The sequence below is a fragment of the Gossypium raimondii genome, chromosome 3, assembly GCF_025698545.1.
Source record: "Gossypium raimondii isolate GPD5lz chromosome 3, ASM2569854v1, whole genome shotgun sequence".
Classification (NCBI taxonomy): Eukaryota; Viridiplantae; Streptophyta; class Magnoliopsida; order Malvales; family Malvaceae; genus Gossypium; species Gossypium raimondii.
The window spans coordinates 45951110-45965228 of NC_068567.1; the positions used below are offsets into that span (position 1 = coordinate 45951110).

At 32.3% G+C, this 14119-nt stretch overlaps 1 protein-coding gene across 4 annotated transcripts; it reads left to right on the plus strand.

Moving 5' to 3' along the window:
* Nucleotides 1–63: 63 nt before the first annotated feature.
* On the plus strand, nt 64–13201 carry LOC105794440 (putative 1-phosphatidylinositol-3-phosphate 5-kinase FAB1C). Of its 4 annotated transcripts, none has more exons than XM_012623613.2 (13): nt 64–256; nt 622–676; nt 6721–7002; nt 7163–7963; nt 8078–8231; nt 8332–8676; nt 8985–9719; nt 9805–10136; nt 10218–10344; nt 10429–10578; nt 10686–12149; nt 12263–12529; nt 12637–13201. In XM_012623613.2, the coding sequence occupies exons 1-13, from the start codon at nt 247–249 to the stop codon at nt 12889–12891; spliced, it is 4977 nt and encodes a 1658-aa protein (XP_012479067.1). In that variant the 5' UTR covers nt 64–246; the 3' UTR covers nt 12892–13201. The 4 variants fall into 4 exon arrangements, with proteins under 4 accessions (XP_012479067.1, XP_052484385.1, XP_052484386.1 ...); XM_052628425.1 differs by having other exon boundaries at nt 6772–7002; XM_052628426.1 differs by having other exon boundaries at nt 6781–7002.
* Nucleotides 13202–14119: the final 918 nt, after the last annotated feature.

A 14119-nucleotide genomic window follows, 5' to 3' on the forward strand; every position in this document is an offset into this window, starting at 1 on the left:
TTGAAAAAAGTAGGGAGGAGAGAAAGCAACATTTATAGGCAGAGGCAGGACATAGTCATACACACCTTTGCAGATGTAATCTTCTCACCAAACCAAATGCTACCAAACCCACCTTACCTGTAATAAACTGAATCTGTTTTTTGGGTTCTTCACTTCTTCCTTTAAGGCTGCTACCATTTAGAAAGAGAGAAGCAATGATCGTGGCAACCCATCATACTATAGTTGTCCCTAACCTCAGTCCAATCTATGATAATAGGTATTGTTTACATAACTTCAACCTTCGTTCAAACCTATACTTTGATCTAAACCGGTTTTCATTGCATGCTTCATTTATTCCTTCTTCTCTGGCAATATCTCTGTTGAGTTCTTTCTCTTTTTTGTTTCTTTTCTTAAGGTGAGCTCTTCTTGAGTTAATGCTTGTTTTCCAAGTTTGGGGTTGTGCCGAAATCAATTAGAGGAATTTTGTATCAAATTTCAAAGTTCCCTTTCTTCCTTCTTCTTGTTATTTGGTGTTTCGATTCTCCCTAAGATTTGTTTCCGCATTGCCTGCACTAATGAATTGATTTAATTTGCTATGGGGAAGTGAAATTGTTTTTTGTTTCTTCCATTCAACTTTTACAGGGGTTGATAAAGAACTCTTTCAGGGGTTGATCAACTGTTTGGATCTAATTTTGAGGTTAGTTAAAGTAAAATATATATATTTTTTGTTATCTAAACCTAGAGATATCATGGTAAAGTTGACAAGTTTGATAATAAAAGATGGATTCGTTCTAAAAATTATTAGCCTACCCGAATGTTGGACTGAATTAAGTGAAAAAATTTTGAGTTAATCGAGTTGAATCTAACTCGATTTTTTTTTTTTTGAATTAAGTTGAGTGAAATGAAATTTAAGTTAAGTCAAACAGTGTGAAATTGTTCGAGTTAAATTAAAAATAAAAAAGATACTTTAGTATGATAAACTTGAATCATTAATTAACCTATATAGGTCCCAAAATTATTATTTTAGAAAAAAATTAAAATTTTAACTTTCTTTATATATATTTTAGAATTTTTTAAAAAATTAGAATTTTTATAAATATTTTGAATTTTAAAATTATTTTGAATTATTTTGTAAATTTTGTTGAGAGACCAATTTGCTCATTTTCAAAATTAATAGGGACCAAAAGGATATTTGCATCAATTTGTTATTCAAATTATTCATGTTATTCAAATTGTAAAATTTAAACTCGATTCGAATTCGAAACTAGAATTATTTATTCAAATTTACTCAAATAACTCGAATTTATTTTTTATTTTCTAAATCAAATTTTACCCACCCATAAGTCTTAGCAAATAAAACATGATATCCGTCTATAATTTATAGCTTGAGCTATCTGGGTCTAGAGGTGCTCATGGGTTGAGCTGGGCTGGGCTCAACTAAAAATTCAGGTCCATTTACTAGGCCCGGGCCCAGCCTAAAAAATAGGCCTAAAATTTTACCTAAACTTGACCCGGATAAAAATGTTAAAACCCGGGCCCTACCCGGCTCGCCCTTATTAATTTTTTATATTATATATATATATATATAATACATCAAAAATACTAAAAACATTAAAATAAATATTTCCCAACAAATTGAAAATAAATTTTAAAAAATATGTAAACTTAAATAACACTAAGATAAATGTAACTTAACAAGTAAATGCCTCTAAAATAATAACAAAATTAACAAATGCCTTTAAAATAATAATAAAATTAACAATAAAATAAGTTTGATACAATATCCAAACAATAACAACAAAATACTAGCAACATAATAATAAAATGGTAGCAAAATAGGGAGAAAACAATAAAAAAATAACATTCAAAAACAGAAAAAAGAGTAATTTTTTTATCCTTTAGTGAATTCGGGTCGGGTCGGGCTGGGCCCAAACAAAAAATATCTTACCCGAGGCCTAACCCGTTTTTTAAAAGGGCCTTCGGGCCGAACCGGTGACTCGACCCATGATCAGGTCTATCTCAATTATCACTCTAGTTAACATTAAATTGATCTCACCAGATCCATGATTAGAGTGGTACAAAACAATAATAATGATGCTTTTGTATAACTAGGTCCGAGGATCAGTAAAATTTACCAATCACACCATACTAATGATGGTTTTATTATTTAAAAAATATCATTCCCATAAGCAACAATTTATGTAGCTTGCTCGGTAGGAAAGTACTAAAAAATCAATTTTAAAAAATTAATAAATATTATTTGAATTATTTTTGTTTTTTTATATTTTCATATAAAGTATATAAGAAAAATACAATTTAATCCCAAAATAAAATCACATATGATAAACATTTGAATTTAACAAATAAAAATTTCAAATCTGCAACCTTACCTAAATAAAATTTTATATAAAATTTACACATAAAATTTGTTTTCCACCCTGTATAATAATCTAATAAACTTTAAATCTAAATAAAATTAATCTTTTACTAAATAAATATTTTCTATTTAAAAAGCTTGTTATACAAACATTAAGGATACATTTGGAAAATCACCGTAATTGAATTTTGGTACAATTGTTTGTAATTACACATTATTTATAATTACACATGTATGACATGTTTAGGTAACCATTGTATTTAATGAGTTTCGATGAATTGAGTGCAATTGGAGCATCTCAAATACACATGTGTTACATGTTTAGATAATTATATATTATTTTATTGGTATCATGTAAATAATCTGAATTTTTCTATTGATGAGAGATAATTTTTCATATATTTTGATCTACTAAATATTTAACTAAATTGTATACAATTTATTATAAATTATTTAAATTAATTTTAACTAAATTACATAGTATTTATTGTTAATTATTTAAATTTGATTAAGGACCAATCGATGATGACAATAAATGTATGTTTAATAGCAGAGAGAAAATAGTTTAACAAATATGGAATGCTAGAGTAATTAGATAAAATTGCATAGGATGTTTATTTTACTTTTTAATTTTATTAGTACTTATATTGTAGTATACTCCATTGCTCTAACATATTAGATATGATTAATGTACCTTTTTAACTTATGAACTTGGCAACTAAGTTCACTTTGGTATAAACTTTTTTTATTTATATTAGTCTTGAAACTTTATAGCTTTCTCAATTTGGTCCTTAAACTTGGATTTTGTTAAAGTGTGATGATGTGACCTTTTAGATTGTATCGCATCTTCACTTGAAAAATTTAAAAATATTTAGATTTTATATAATTTTTTAAAATTTTAGGTGACGACATAGTACAATCTTAGAGTGTTGCGTCCTCACACTTTAATGGACTCCAAGTTAATTCATGGAATAAATTGAAAAAAATTACCAAGTTCCAAAACTAACGTAGACAAGTATCAAAGTGGACGTAGTTGTCAAGTTAATGGGTCAAGAATTTACATCAACTCTATTATATATGATGTTTTGATTTTAAGCTTTGTTATTTGTTTAGAGAAAAAATTTCTCAAGTATTATTGATAATTTTATAATAATTAATATTCTTTTTAGAGTTTAAAATTATGTAGTTGTGTAATTATAATTTATACTATCAAATATGCCACAATAAATTACGATGTAATTAACCTCTCTTAGTTAAACACATCTAGGAAATTAGAAGTTATTATAATTATAAAAAGCCGTAATTACTAAATTTTTAATTACATTTTATTCAATTATTATGTGGTGTCTAAACATACCTTAAAAGATAAATTACTCTTTTTAAGAAGAAAGAAGAACTTTTATAAATGATTTGTAAAATTCAGATAAGTATCCTCTTAAAAGTAATTTTTATTGATAAAACTTAAAAGTAAATTACTTTATTCAATATTTTCAATATAGAGTTGGTATCACTTTTAACCGAGTCCCAACTAAGTTGTAAAATTACCAAAAGCTCAAAATTTTTATAAAGCAACAAATATAAGTTTTGAATTTATTTTTGTCTTTTATATAGAACTTGAAAAATACATGCACATAATGAGGTTTGAACCCAACCACATTTAATTTTCATATCAGTCTTTTATAGGTTTGTTACATAAATTTTTTTACCTAAATTATAAGTGTGTGAAGTCCCAAACAAGGGAGTCCTTTATGTTTGGTTGGCCAATAGGAATTGTAGAATTGATTCTATCTTCTTTTTAATCAAAAAGCTCATCGATCTTCCACTCACGATCTTCGGGACAAAGACTGGTCCATTTTTCTCTTAAAGGTGTCAAAGTGACTTCAGAAGTTGGCCGACGAAGGAGCCATTTATCATGCCATATTAGGATATTCGAACCATTTCTTACATCCCGTCTAGTGCCTAAGCTCAAAACTTAAATACCTTCGTATAAGCTTTACGATCCCCTTGATCCTTTCCGGGATTTTTTGCTTGAAGCAGTTCTTTGTTTGGGAAATAGACAAAAGTAAGGTTTCATACGGGTAGCCAATATCCTAGAAATGATCTTATAAGCATAGCAACAAAGGCTTATCGGCCTAAACTGCAACGCCATTTCGGGGGCTCTTTGTTCTGGTATTTGGACAATGCTGGTGCTATTAAGATCTTTTGGAAGTGTCCCTCTTGTTACCAATTTGAAAATATCTTCTGCAATTAAGTCCCAAAATTATTGAAAGAAGAGTTGGGGAAAACCATTCGGCCTTGGGGCTTTGTAAGCTCTCATCCCAAAAATGCCCTATTTAATTTCTCCTTCGAGCTAAGGTCATTGTTAGCCTCATCCATTATGACTTCACTTACGAATTTAAGAACTTCATCATCAATCACTGCACCTTAAAATAATTTTAGATACGGGCAGAAATTTCTTCTTGTTTTTCAACCCATCCACCGTTTTCAAATTTTTAATCTCTAGATTCTATTTCTTCGTTGATTGAAGACTGTAGTGGCATGGAAAATTTCACTGGTGCCAATGCATTTCCTCCTTTTTCCATCTTTTATCAAGATCCTCTTTGAGCTCTTCTAATTCTCCCCTTATCTCGCTAGTAATCAGGCTTTGTTATAGGGTGTTTATTCATTTACAAATATTATCTATTTCTTGGTTATTACGGAATTTATTAGAGCTCCAATTTTTAAGAGAGTTTCTTATGTTGTTGAGTATTTCCCAAACATTCTCAATAATATTGGCACAATCATTGCCCACAGACCATTTTGGTTCAACTCCAAACACCCTCTTTCCTTGTCAAAGCTCAAAATAGGTCGGATGCTATAGCAACCTCCGCTATTCCCGCCTCGTGTGGAAAGAGAACTCCAGTGCACGTTGCAAAGAATTCTACACTAATGAAGTTTTCTTCAATTCCATTGTCTGCCCAAGTAAACTCCCCTCCTTATATAGGGATCTTAGAGAAGTTGCAATCATCTTGCTCATTTTACTTGTTGGGATTGAATTCCGTTGAAATCGCCTAGGCAAGGGACTATTAGTTTAGGAGATTAGATATAAGTTGAATATATTTGTAAAAGGATACATAAGAGCAGAGGTGGGGTCAAAAAGACTGGCCAACCTGGCCCAGTAGAAATGTAGAATGGTCAATTTCTTCTGGACGAAGTTAAGGGAAGGGCGTTAAAGCTGGTTAATTAATCACTCAAATCCTGCTTTACCACCACAAGTCTTAATCCTTGTAATCCATAGACTTTAAAATACTAAATTCTATTAAATGATTGATTTTTTAGTGTGTTAATATAAATATGTAATTTTGAAAAAGTATTTGTACTAATGTTTTCAAATAACTGCATCATAACAGAGGGGCGAAATTCTAAAATAGAAAAATTTCCATATTTTAAATTAGTAAAGTTAAAATTGTACTTTGTCCCCTACAAATGATAAAAGTTTGATTTAACTTTTAAAAATTATAAAATAGAGACTACTAAAATGAAATTGTATTTTACTATGCCCTCCTAAAATAATTTCTAACTTAGCCTGCATAATAGTTCACTTACAACTAATAAATGCTATGTTAAGTTGTCTTTGTATTTTTAAAAATGTAATTTACTTAATTCATTTAATTTTAGTGAATGAAATTTTGTTGAATGGTAAAAAATACATTTTATTAGTAAAACATATAAAATATATTAAATATTAAAAGTTAAAATAATAATAGATAATAAAATGCATAAGAGTTGTACAACATTGAAGCTGACCAATGAAAAGAAAGCTTTTAGATAGAGGGTTTAAAATAAACAAAAAGGAAAAAAGAAAAGAAGGTATGGTAATGGTATTTAATATGATGGGCTAATCAGGAACCCTTTTTCTGAATAAAAATATAATACCCATAAAAATTCCTAATTAAATCAAAAATTAAAATAAAAGGATAAAAGAATAGAGAGAAATAATAATATTATAGTATTGAGAGAGAGAGCGAGGGAGAGAGTGGCAATAAGAAAGGAATGAGCTAAAGAGAATTATAGTAAGAAAGGGAACTGGTTATGGTAGTAGAAATAGTATTATAGTAAGCAAAGAGGAAAACAAAGAAAGTGATGCTGTTAATGTTGTTGCGATACAGAATTTTTGAGCTTATATTTGTTGTGGGAATTTCAATTTTTTTGTTTTATTATTGATATTATTTTTGTGAATTTGATGTGTAAATATTGATTTCATGATTAGTTTGTGTTGAAGTTGTTTGTTTCCTTAAGGAGAATATTTTGTATTTCTTTGGAGGATTTTAGTTTCATTTCCTTGTTGATCAATCATATAATGTGAAGATTAATATTTATTCTAGGATGATGAGTACTAAATTTTGCAAGTTTTGTTGTGATGGGGTTAACGTGAGGTGTGAAAGTAGAGGAATGAAGTACTGTGATAAAGTGCATCCCTCTCTCTGTGAGAGCTCGGAACCACCGTCCCCATGTTTTGTGAATCCCGAAACCATCAAAAGTGATAGTCTTGCCCCATATCTTGAAGCTTATGATTGTGAGTTTACAATGCAATCGGTAACAAGCAAGAGTATAACTTCTTTTAGTACTCATTCTTCTCCAGTATCTATTTGCCGATCTGCCTGCAGGTATGTATTGGTTTACATGACAATAAAGATGTTGAAACATTTTCCTTTTTTTATGTAAAATAGAAGAAACCCAATCCTCCTAAAGTTAGTTGTTTTTTTTTTACCTTATGCTTCATAATCTTTACCCTAGTAGTTAATGTGCTTATTTGTGTATTTACAGGTGTAGGAGTGATGAAGAAGATGCTCATGATTTTGGTAAGCATTTTTTGAGCCCTTCAACCAAATATTGTCAAGATGTTTCAAATGTAGATTCACATAGTCTTAGTGGTAGACATGACTTTTATAGTTGTAAGTCTGTGGGATCAAGTCCTTCAGTTAGCCCCTTTAGGAACAATTTTACTCCTTATAGAGTTGGGATTTCTCTACAGAAGAAGCAAGAAGGGAGCCCGATGGCTCAATATGTTGGTCCCTTTTATCAAGAAAACATGGATGCTTTAAGAAAGCCAAATATAGGGACCGAGGAACCTGATAATATTTATGATTACTCTGATGATTTTATTTTCCAAAATCAAAATGAAAAGTCACAAAAGCTTTTGGATTTTGAAAACAATGGCCTAATATGGTTTCCACCACCACCTGAGGATGAAAATGATGAGATAGAGAGTAACTTCTTCACATATGATGATGAAGATGATGATATTGGGGATTCTGGTGCAATGTTCTCATCAAGTAGTAGCCTTTCAAGTATGTTCCCAGCAAGGGAGAAACAAAATGAGGGAAACAAAGAGCCCCTTAGGGCTATAATACAAGGGCATTTTAGGGCTTTGGTGTTGCAGCTTTTACTAGGTGAGGGTATCAAAGTTGGTAAAGAGGATAATGCTGGGGATTGGCTTGACATTATCACAAGGATTGCATGGCAAGCTGCAAAATTTGTGAAACCAGATACCAGCAAAGGAGGCAGTATGGATCCTGGGGATTATGTAAAGGTTAAGTGCATAGCGTCAGGAAATCCCAGTGAAAGGTATTGGATGCTTTAACTATATAAAAATTTCTAAATTCAAATTGTTTTATTGTTGTCCCAATTTGGATTCCTATTATACAAGCTTTTAAATTGTGACTTCCATCATTCTCACAGCACCCTTGTCAAGGGAGTGGTATGTTCCAAAAATATAAAACACAAGCGCATGACCTCACAATACAAAAATCCTAGATTACTTCTTTTAGGAGGAGCCCTTGAATTTCAGAAAGTTCCAAATCAGCTGGCATCTTTTAGCACATTACTTCAACAGGTTTGTTAAAAAAAATTGATCCATTTATACAAGTCAATATTCAATAGAAGGTTTTTGTGTGATTAGCAATTGTATGTTGTAAATGTTTGTGACTTAACAGGAAAATGATCATCTCAAGATGATCATTGCAAAGATTAAGGCTCTTCACCCCAATGTTTTGCTTGTAGAAAAGAGTGTGTCTTCATATGCCCAAGAGTATCTGCTTGAAAAGGAAATATCATTAGTTCTCAATGTGAAAAGGCGATTATTAGAGCGTATAGCAAGGTGTAGTGGCGCTCTTGTTTGTCCATCGATTGATAATTTATCTATTGCACGATTGGGCCACTGCGAATTATTTCGAGTCAAGAAAGTATCAGAAGAACATGAGATTTCCAATCAATTGAACAAGAAACCATCAAAAACATTGATGTTCTTTGAAGGTTGTCCCAGACGCTTAGGTTGCACGGTAATATTTTCTTTTCATTCATATGGTTTATATGTTATGTCATTGTGGAAATTTTAAACCATGTAAGCTTCTATCTTCTTTTATAGATGTGAGATGGTATTCCTTATGTCTCCACATATTTCAATTTTGGGCATTTTGATGTTTTAATTGTTTCCATTCTTGGAACTCTAATGCATTTCCATTGTTTTGATTAATTTGTAAACATGTATTTATTAATCTGTAACTAGTGAATTGTATTAAATCTTGTCAGAATTTATAAAGGTGTTTAGCATGATTATTTAATCAAATCACTCTACTTCTCTTTATAGGTCTTGTTGAGAGGCAGATCTCGTGAAGAACTAAAAAAGGTTAAACATGTTGTCCAATACGCTATTTTTGCAGCTTATCACTTATCGCTTGAAACTTCCTTCCTTGCTGACGAAGGTGCTACTCTGCCTAAGATGAAAGTAAAACATTCAATTATTAGACCAGAGAAAATGCAGTCTGACAATGTCATTTTAGTTGCCCCTAGTTCCTTTTATCCTTCCAATTTCAATGCAATAGGCAATTCCTTTGCTCAAAATGATGCATCTCCAAGTCTTAATCCAAAGCAAGGAGGCTTAGAATCATTTCCTAATCAGGATGATCAAATTCATATTTCCCCATCTTTTGGTGGTTCTATTCTTGGTACATGCAATGATGATTTAACACCTATTGTTGATATGGATTTGTGTTCTTTGGAACAATTGAGTCGTTTACAAATGCCCCCTATGTTTCCCTGTGATATTAGAGATTTTCCCCAATCTGAAATGCGAGAAACTATGACTGAAGAGGAGAGGCATAATATGCATGAATTGGAAAAATCTGAAAAGATTATAGAAGATGAAGCTTCCAGTGGATGTTTTTTAGCCACTGACACACACCAGAGTATATTGGTTTCATTTTCAAGTCGGTGTGTTCTAAAAGGAACTGTGTGTGAACGTTCACGACTTTTTCGAATAAAGTTCTATGGGTCTTTTGATAAACCACTGGGAAGATACCTTCAAGATGACTTGTTTGATCAAGTAAGTCTTTACAAACTTTGAGTGTTTTTAGTTGGAAATACTAGTTCTATGTTTCAATTATAATTTAATATGTTTTTTTTTTCAGGCATTTTGTTGCCAATCATGCAATGAGCCGACTGAAGCTCATGTCATATGTTATACTCACCGGCAAGGAAACCTGACAATCAATGTAAGGCGCCTTTCCTCTCTTAAGCTACCCGGTGAACGAGATGGGAAGATATGGATGTGGCACAGATGCCTTAGGTGTGTTCATATTGATGGGGTTCCTCCAGCAACTCATAGAGTGGTTATGTCTGATGCTGCTTGGGGACTTTCTTTTGGAAAGTTTTTGGAGCTTAGTTTTTCAAATCATGCAACTGCTAATCGTGTTGCAACTTGTGGTCATTCCTTGCAGAGGGACTGCCTTCGTTTCTATGGGTAAATGTTGTAATGTTTTAAATCTTTATTCCTTTTTGAAGGTTAAGTATGATGCTTATACCTGTGAGTATGATTTTACAGATTTGGCAACATGATAGCAATTTTTCGCTATTCCCCAATTGATATACTATCAGTACATTTGCCGCCGTCAATGCTTGAGTTTAGTGGGGATATTCAACAAGAGTGGATAAGAAAAGAGGCAGCTGAGGTTTGTTATTTATTTCCACTTTGTTTTTATACTAGTGAAATCCATATATTCTGAACTTACTAACTATTTTGTCTCCTTCTATAGCTAATGGTCAAAGTGGAAATGTTATATGCGGAGGTACTGGATGTACTTGACAACATTGAACAAAAGAATAATTCATCAAATGCAAGTGACTTATCAAATCGTATTATGGAACTAAGAGATCAGATTCAAAAGGAGAGAAATGATTACATTGTAAGCGCATTGAATATTAGTTACTAAAACGATTGAGTGTATTTCTCTGATCAGTGTTGTTGAAAAATTAATTTTATTATTTGCTGACTATGGTTTTGTTTTTATAGAGTTTGTTACAACCAACTGTTATCGAGACATCACACCTTGATCTGACAGCTACGGACATCCTAGAACTGAATCGCTTAAAGCGTTCACTTCTAATTGGTTTGCATGTATGGGATCGACGACTTAATTCATTGGATTCCCATCTTAGGAAAGGTTCTGCATTCAAAGGTGAACTTGGTCTCTCCAAGGATGGGAAACTTGATGCTTATCAACAAAACACCTACAAATCCGCAGATTCACTGGAACCTCCTAAAAGTGACGCACGATTGGAGCAAAACTCTAGTTTGCCAACCTTTGAATCTGATGTGCCAAAAGAATTGGACCTTGCATTGTGTATTGAAAATAGAGAGGAGAATGAGGAAACAGATGAAAGCATCCATTATCCTACATCTACTTTATCTGAAAGAATAGATTCTGCTTGGACAAGTACTGATCTACTTACATTAAAAGTTCAATCTCCAGAAGCATTTCAGGGAAATGAGCTCCAAACTCGTTTGGTCAAGCCAACAAGTAAAATCGATAATCTTCCTTTGAGAAAGGTAGCTTCTCCAACGAGGGTTCATTCTTTTGATTCTGCATTGAGACTCCAAGCAAGAATTCAGAAAGGATTGCACCCCTCAACATTGCATTTATCAACACTTAAATCATTTCATGCTACTAGAGATTATAGGACTATGGTGAGAGATCCTGTTTCTAATGTGACAAGTACCTACTCTTATACATTTCCATTTGAGGCACAAAAGTTGAATTTGTTACTTCGATCCACACCCACGTTAATCAATTGTGCATCTCATGTGGCTGAAGGGGCTCGGCTACTTCTTGTGCAAAGGGGTCCTAGTGATATTGTTATTGCGGTTTATGACAATGATCCCGCAAGTATAATATCATATGCCCTTATTTCAAAAGAATATGAAGAATGGGTTGATGATAAGTCCATTAAAATAGGAGGAGGTTGGAGTGTTGCTGATAGGAGCAAAAAAGATTCTGCAACTTCCAGCTTTTCACCCTGGCAGTCATTTGGTTCACTTGACATGGATTATACACATTTTGGAAGTTTTGGCTCTGAAGATACTTCATCTTCCATTGGTGCCATGTTTACTAATACAAAAAGGTCTCCACATTTAACAGTTTGTTTTGAAGATGACTCTTATGTTGGTGGTGGCATGGTGAAGTTTTCTGTTACTTGTTATTTTGCAAAACAATTTGATTCTCTTAGAAGAAAATGTTGCCCTAATGAAGTGGATTTTGTACGTTCCTTAAGTCGCTGTCAGAAATGGAGTGCACAAGGAGGAAAGAGCAATGTGTTTTTTGCCAAATCGTTAGATGAGAGATTCATTATAAAGCAAGTACAAAAAACAGAGCTAGAATCTTTTAATGAATTTGCACCAGAGTACTTCAAGTATTTGTCTGATTCTCTTAGCTCAGGAAGCCCAACTTGCCTTGCCAAAATTCTTGGTATTTATCAGGTTTGCCCTCTTACTTTACCTTTTGAAAGCTTTGTTTTTATGTGTCCAATTGCTTTGTGGAGGGTTTGGTATGTCATTTTAATTGTAACTAATTTTGGCTGGCTTGATGATAGGTATCTGTAAAATACTTGAAAGGTGGGAAAGAAACAAAAATGGATCTTGTGGTGATGGAGAACTTATTTTTCAGAAGAAGTATATCTAGGACTTATGATCTCAAGGGCTCTGCAAGATCACGATATAATCCAGACACATTAGGAAGAAACAAAGTACTATTAGACATGAATTTGTTAGAAACATTGCGAACAGAGCCTATTTTTCTTGGAAGCAAGGCAAAGAGAATTCTCGAGAGAGCTATTTGGAATGACACGTCTTTTTTGGCAGTAAGTTTCTTTTTATCATAATATTATAAGAATGGGTTCTTACCATTAAGCATGTTATTCTATTTTTATTTTGATTCTAGTATTAATGTATTGAATGTTGTCTTCAGTCTATCGCAGTCATGGACTACTCGTTATTGGTTGGAGTGGATGAGGAGCACAAGGAGCTTGTATTAGGAATCATTGATTTCATGAGACAATATACCTGGGACAAGCACTTGGAGACATGGGTTAAAGCATCTGGGATACTAGGTGGGCCAAAAAATGCATCCCCAACAATTATTTCTCCCAAACAATACAAGAAAAGGTTCCGAAAAGCAATGACTACATATTTTCTCACAGTACCTGATCAATGGACTTTGTGATTTGTTTCATCATTGATTCATTGGTTCATTAATAAGGCTCAAGTAATTTTAATTGTTGATAAATTGATAAGGGGCCTCTATTCTCTCAATAGCTGTAGGTTTTTCTCATTTATCCTCTTCTTTTTCTTTGTGGGTACAATTTTCCTTCCATTTATGCATATGGAGAAGGAGCATAGTTTCTTTTAGGGGACTCTTTTTAATGACCTCTAAACGAAAGGAAGAGTTGAGGGGCTCCTTTGTAATTTGTATATTTTTTCTCTTTAATTTAGTGCATGTGCAAATAATAATCATAGGGTTCTTTTATCCATAACATGCTTCATTATAGTTGTATACATACATACATACATACGTACATACATACATATTACCTCTTTAGGGAAAGAAACAGGTGCTGAAGGAAGAACTTGGATCTTCAGATGGTCGTCATCCATGTGTGCTTGTAAATTTGACAAGAATTGTAAAGAAACTTTACTTTTAGGTTGTTAAAAGGTTTTGAAATGGTGTATAAAGGTTTTTTGACATTTTATTTTTTTGGTTTGGATTCATTGTTTCTGGCTTTGCCAAGATTATAGGTGAAGTTGTTAATATTGCAAGATGATAATTATGTGCGGGGGAATTGGAGGGAGATATGCGTTCATTTCTTCCTAATAATAGGTTGAACCTTTACGAACATGAATTTCAAGTAAAGATAAAAAAAAATTTTGAAGTAATCAAAAATTTCTATTCTTTAATAATAAACCCAAAACCCATGTCTTTAAAATGTAATTGAATAAAAAAATTACAAATTGAAGATGATTAAGATAGAAAGTGTCCTATAATTTCTTTTATTTTTATTAAAAGAAAATTTAGTTCAAAGCTAAAAAAAGGGAAATTTTAAGGAAAGTTGCTAAAAATTTGCTTATGAAGAAGTTTACTTAAAACCTAAACCATGGGAAATTTACTTAATTTAAAATGGGTTACTTAGAACCTTTCTAACACCCCTCGCCCAACCCGGTCGACGAGTCCAAGCTACAGGATGTCACATTTGTTGTCGAAGCAAGTATAGTCAAGTTTATAGTAAAACAATCATTTATAAAATCTAACATGAGTTAATCACCTTTAAATTATGATAAACAATCAAATTCGAGTTTCAATCGAGCTTATGAAAACTCTTTTGATAACTCGAGCATGAAATAGGACCAAATTGTAAAGTTTTAAAACTTTAGGGCCAACATCGTGATGTCATCAA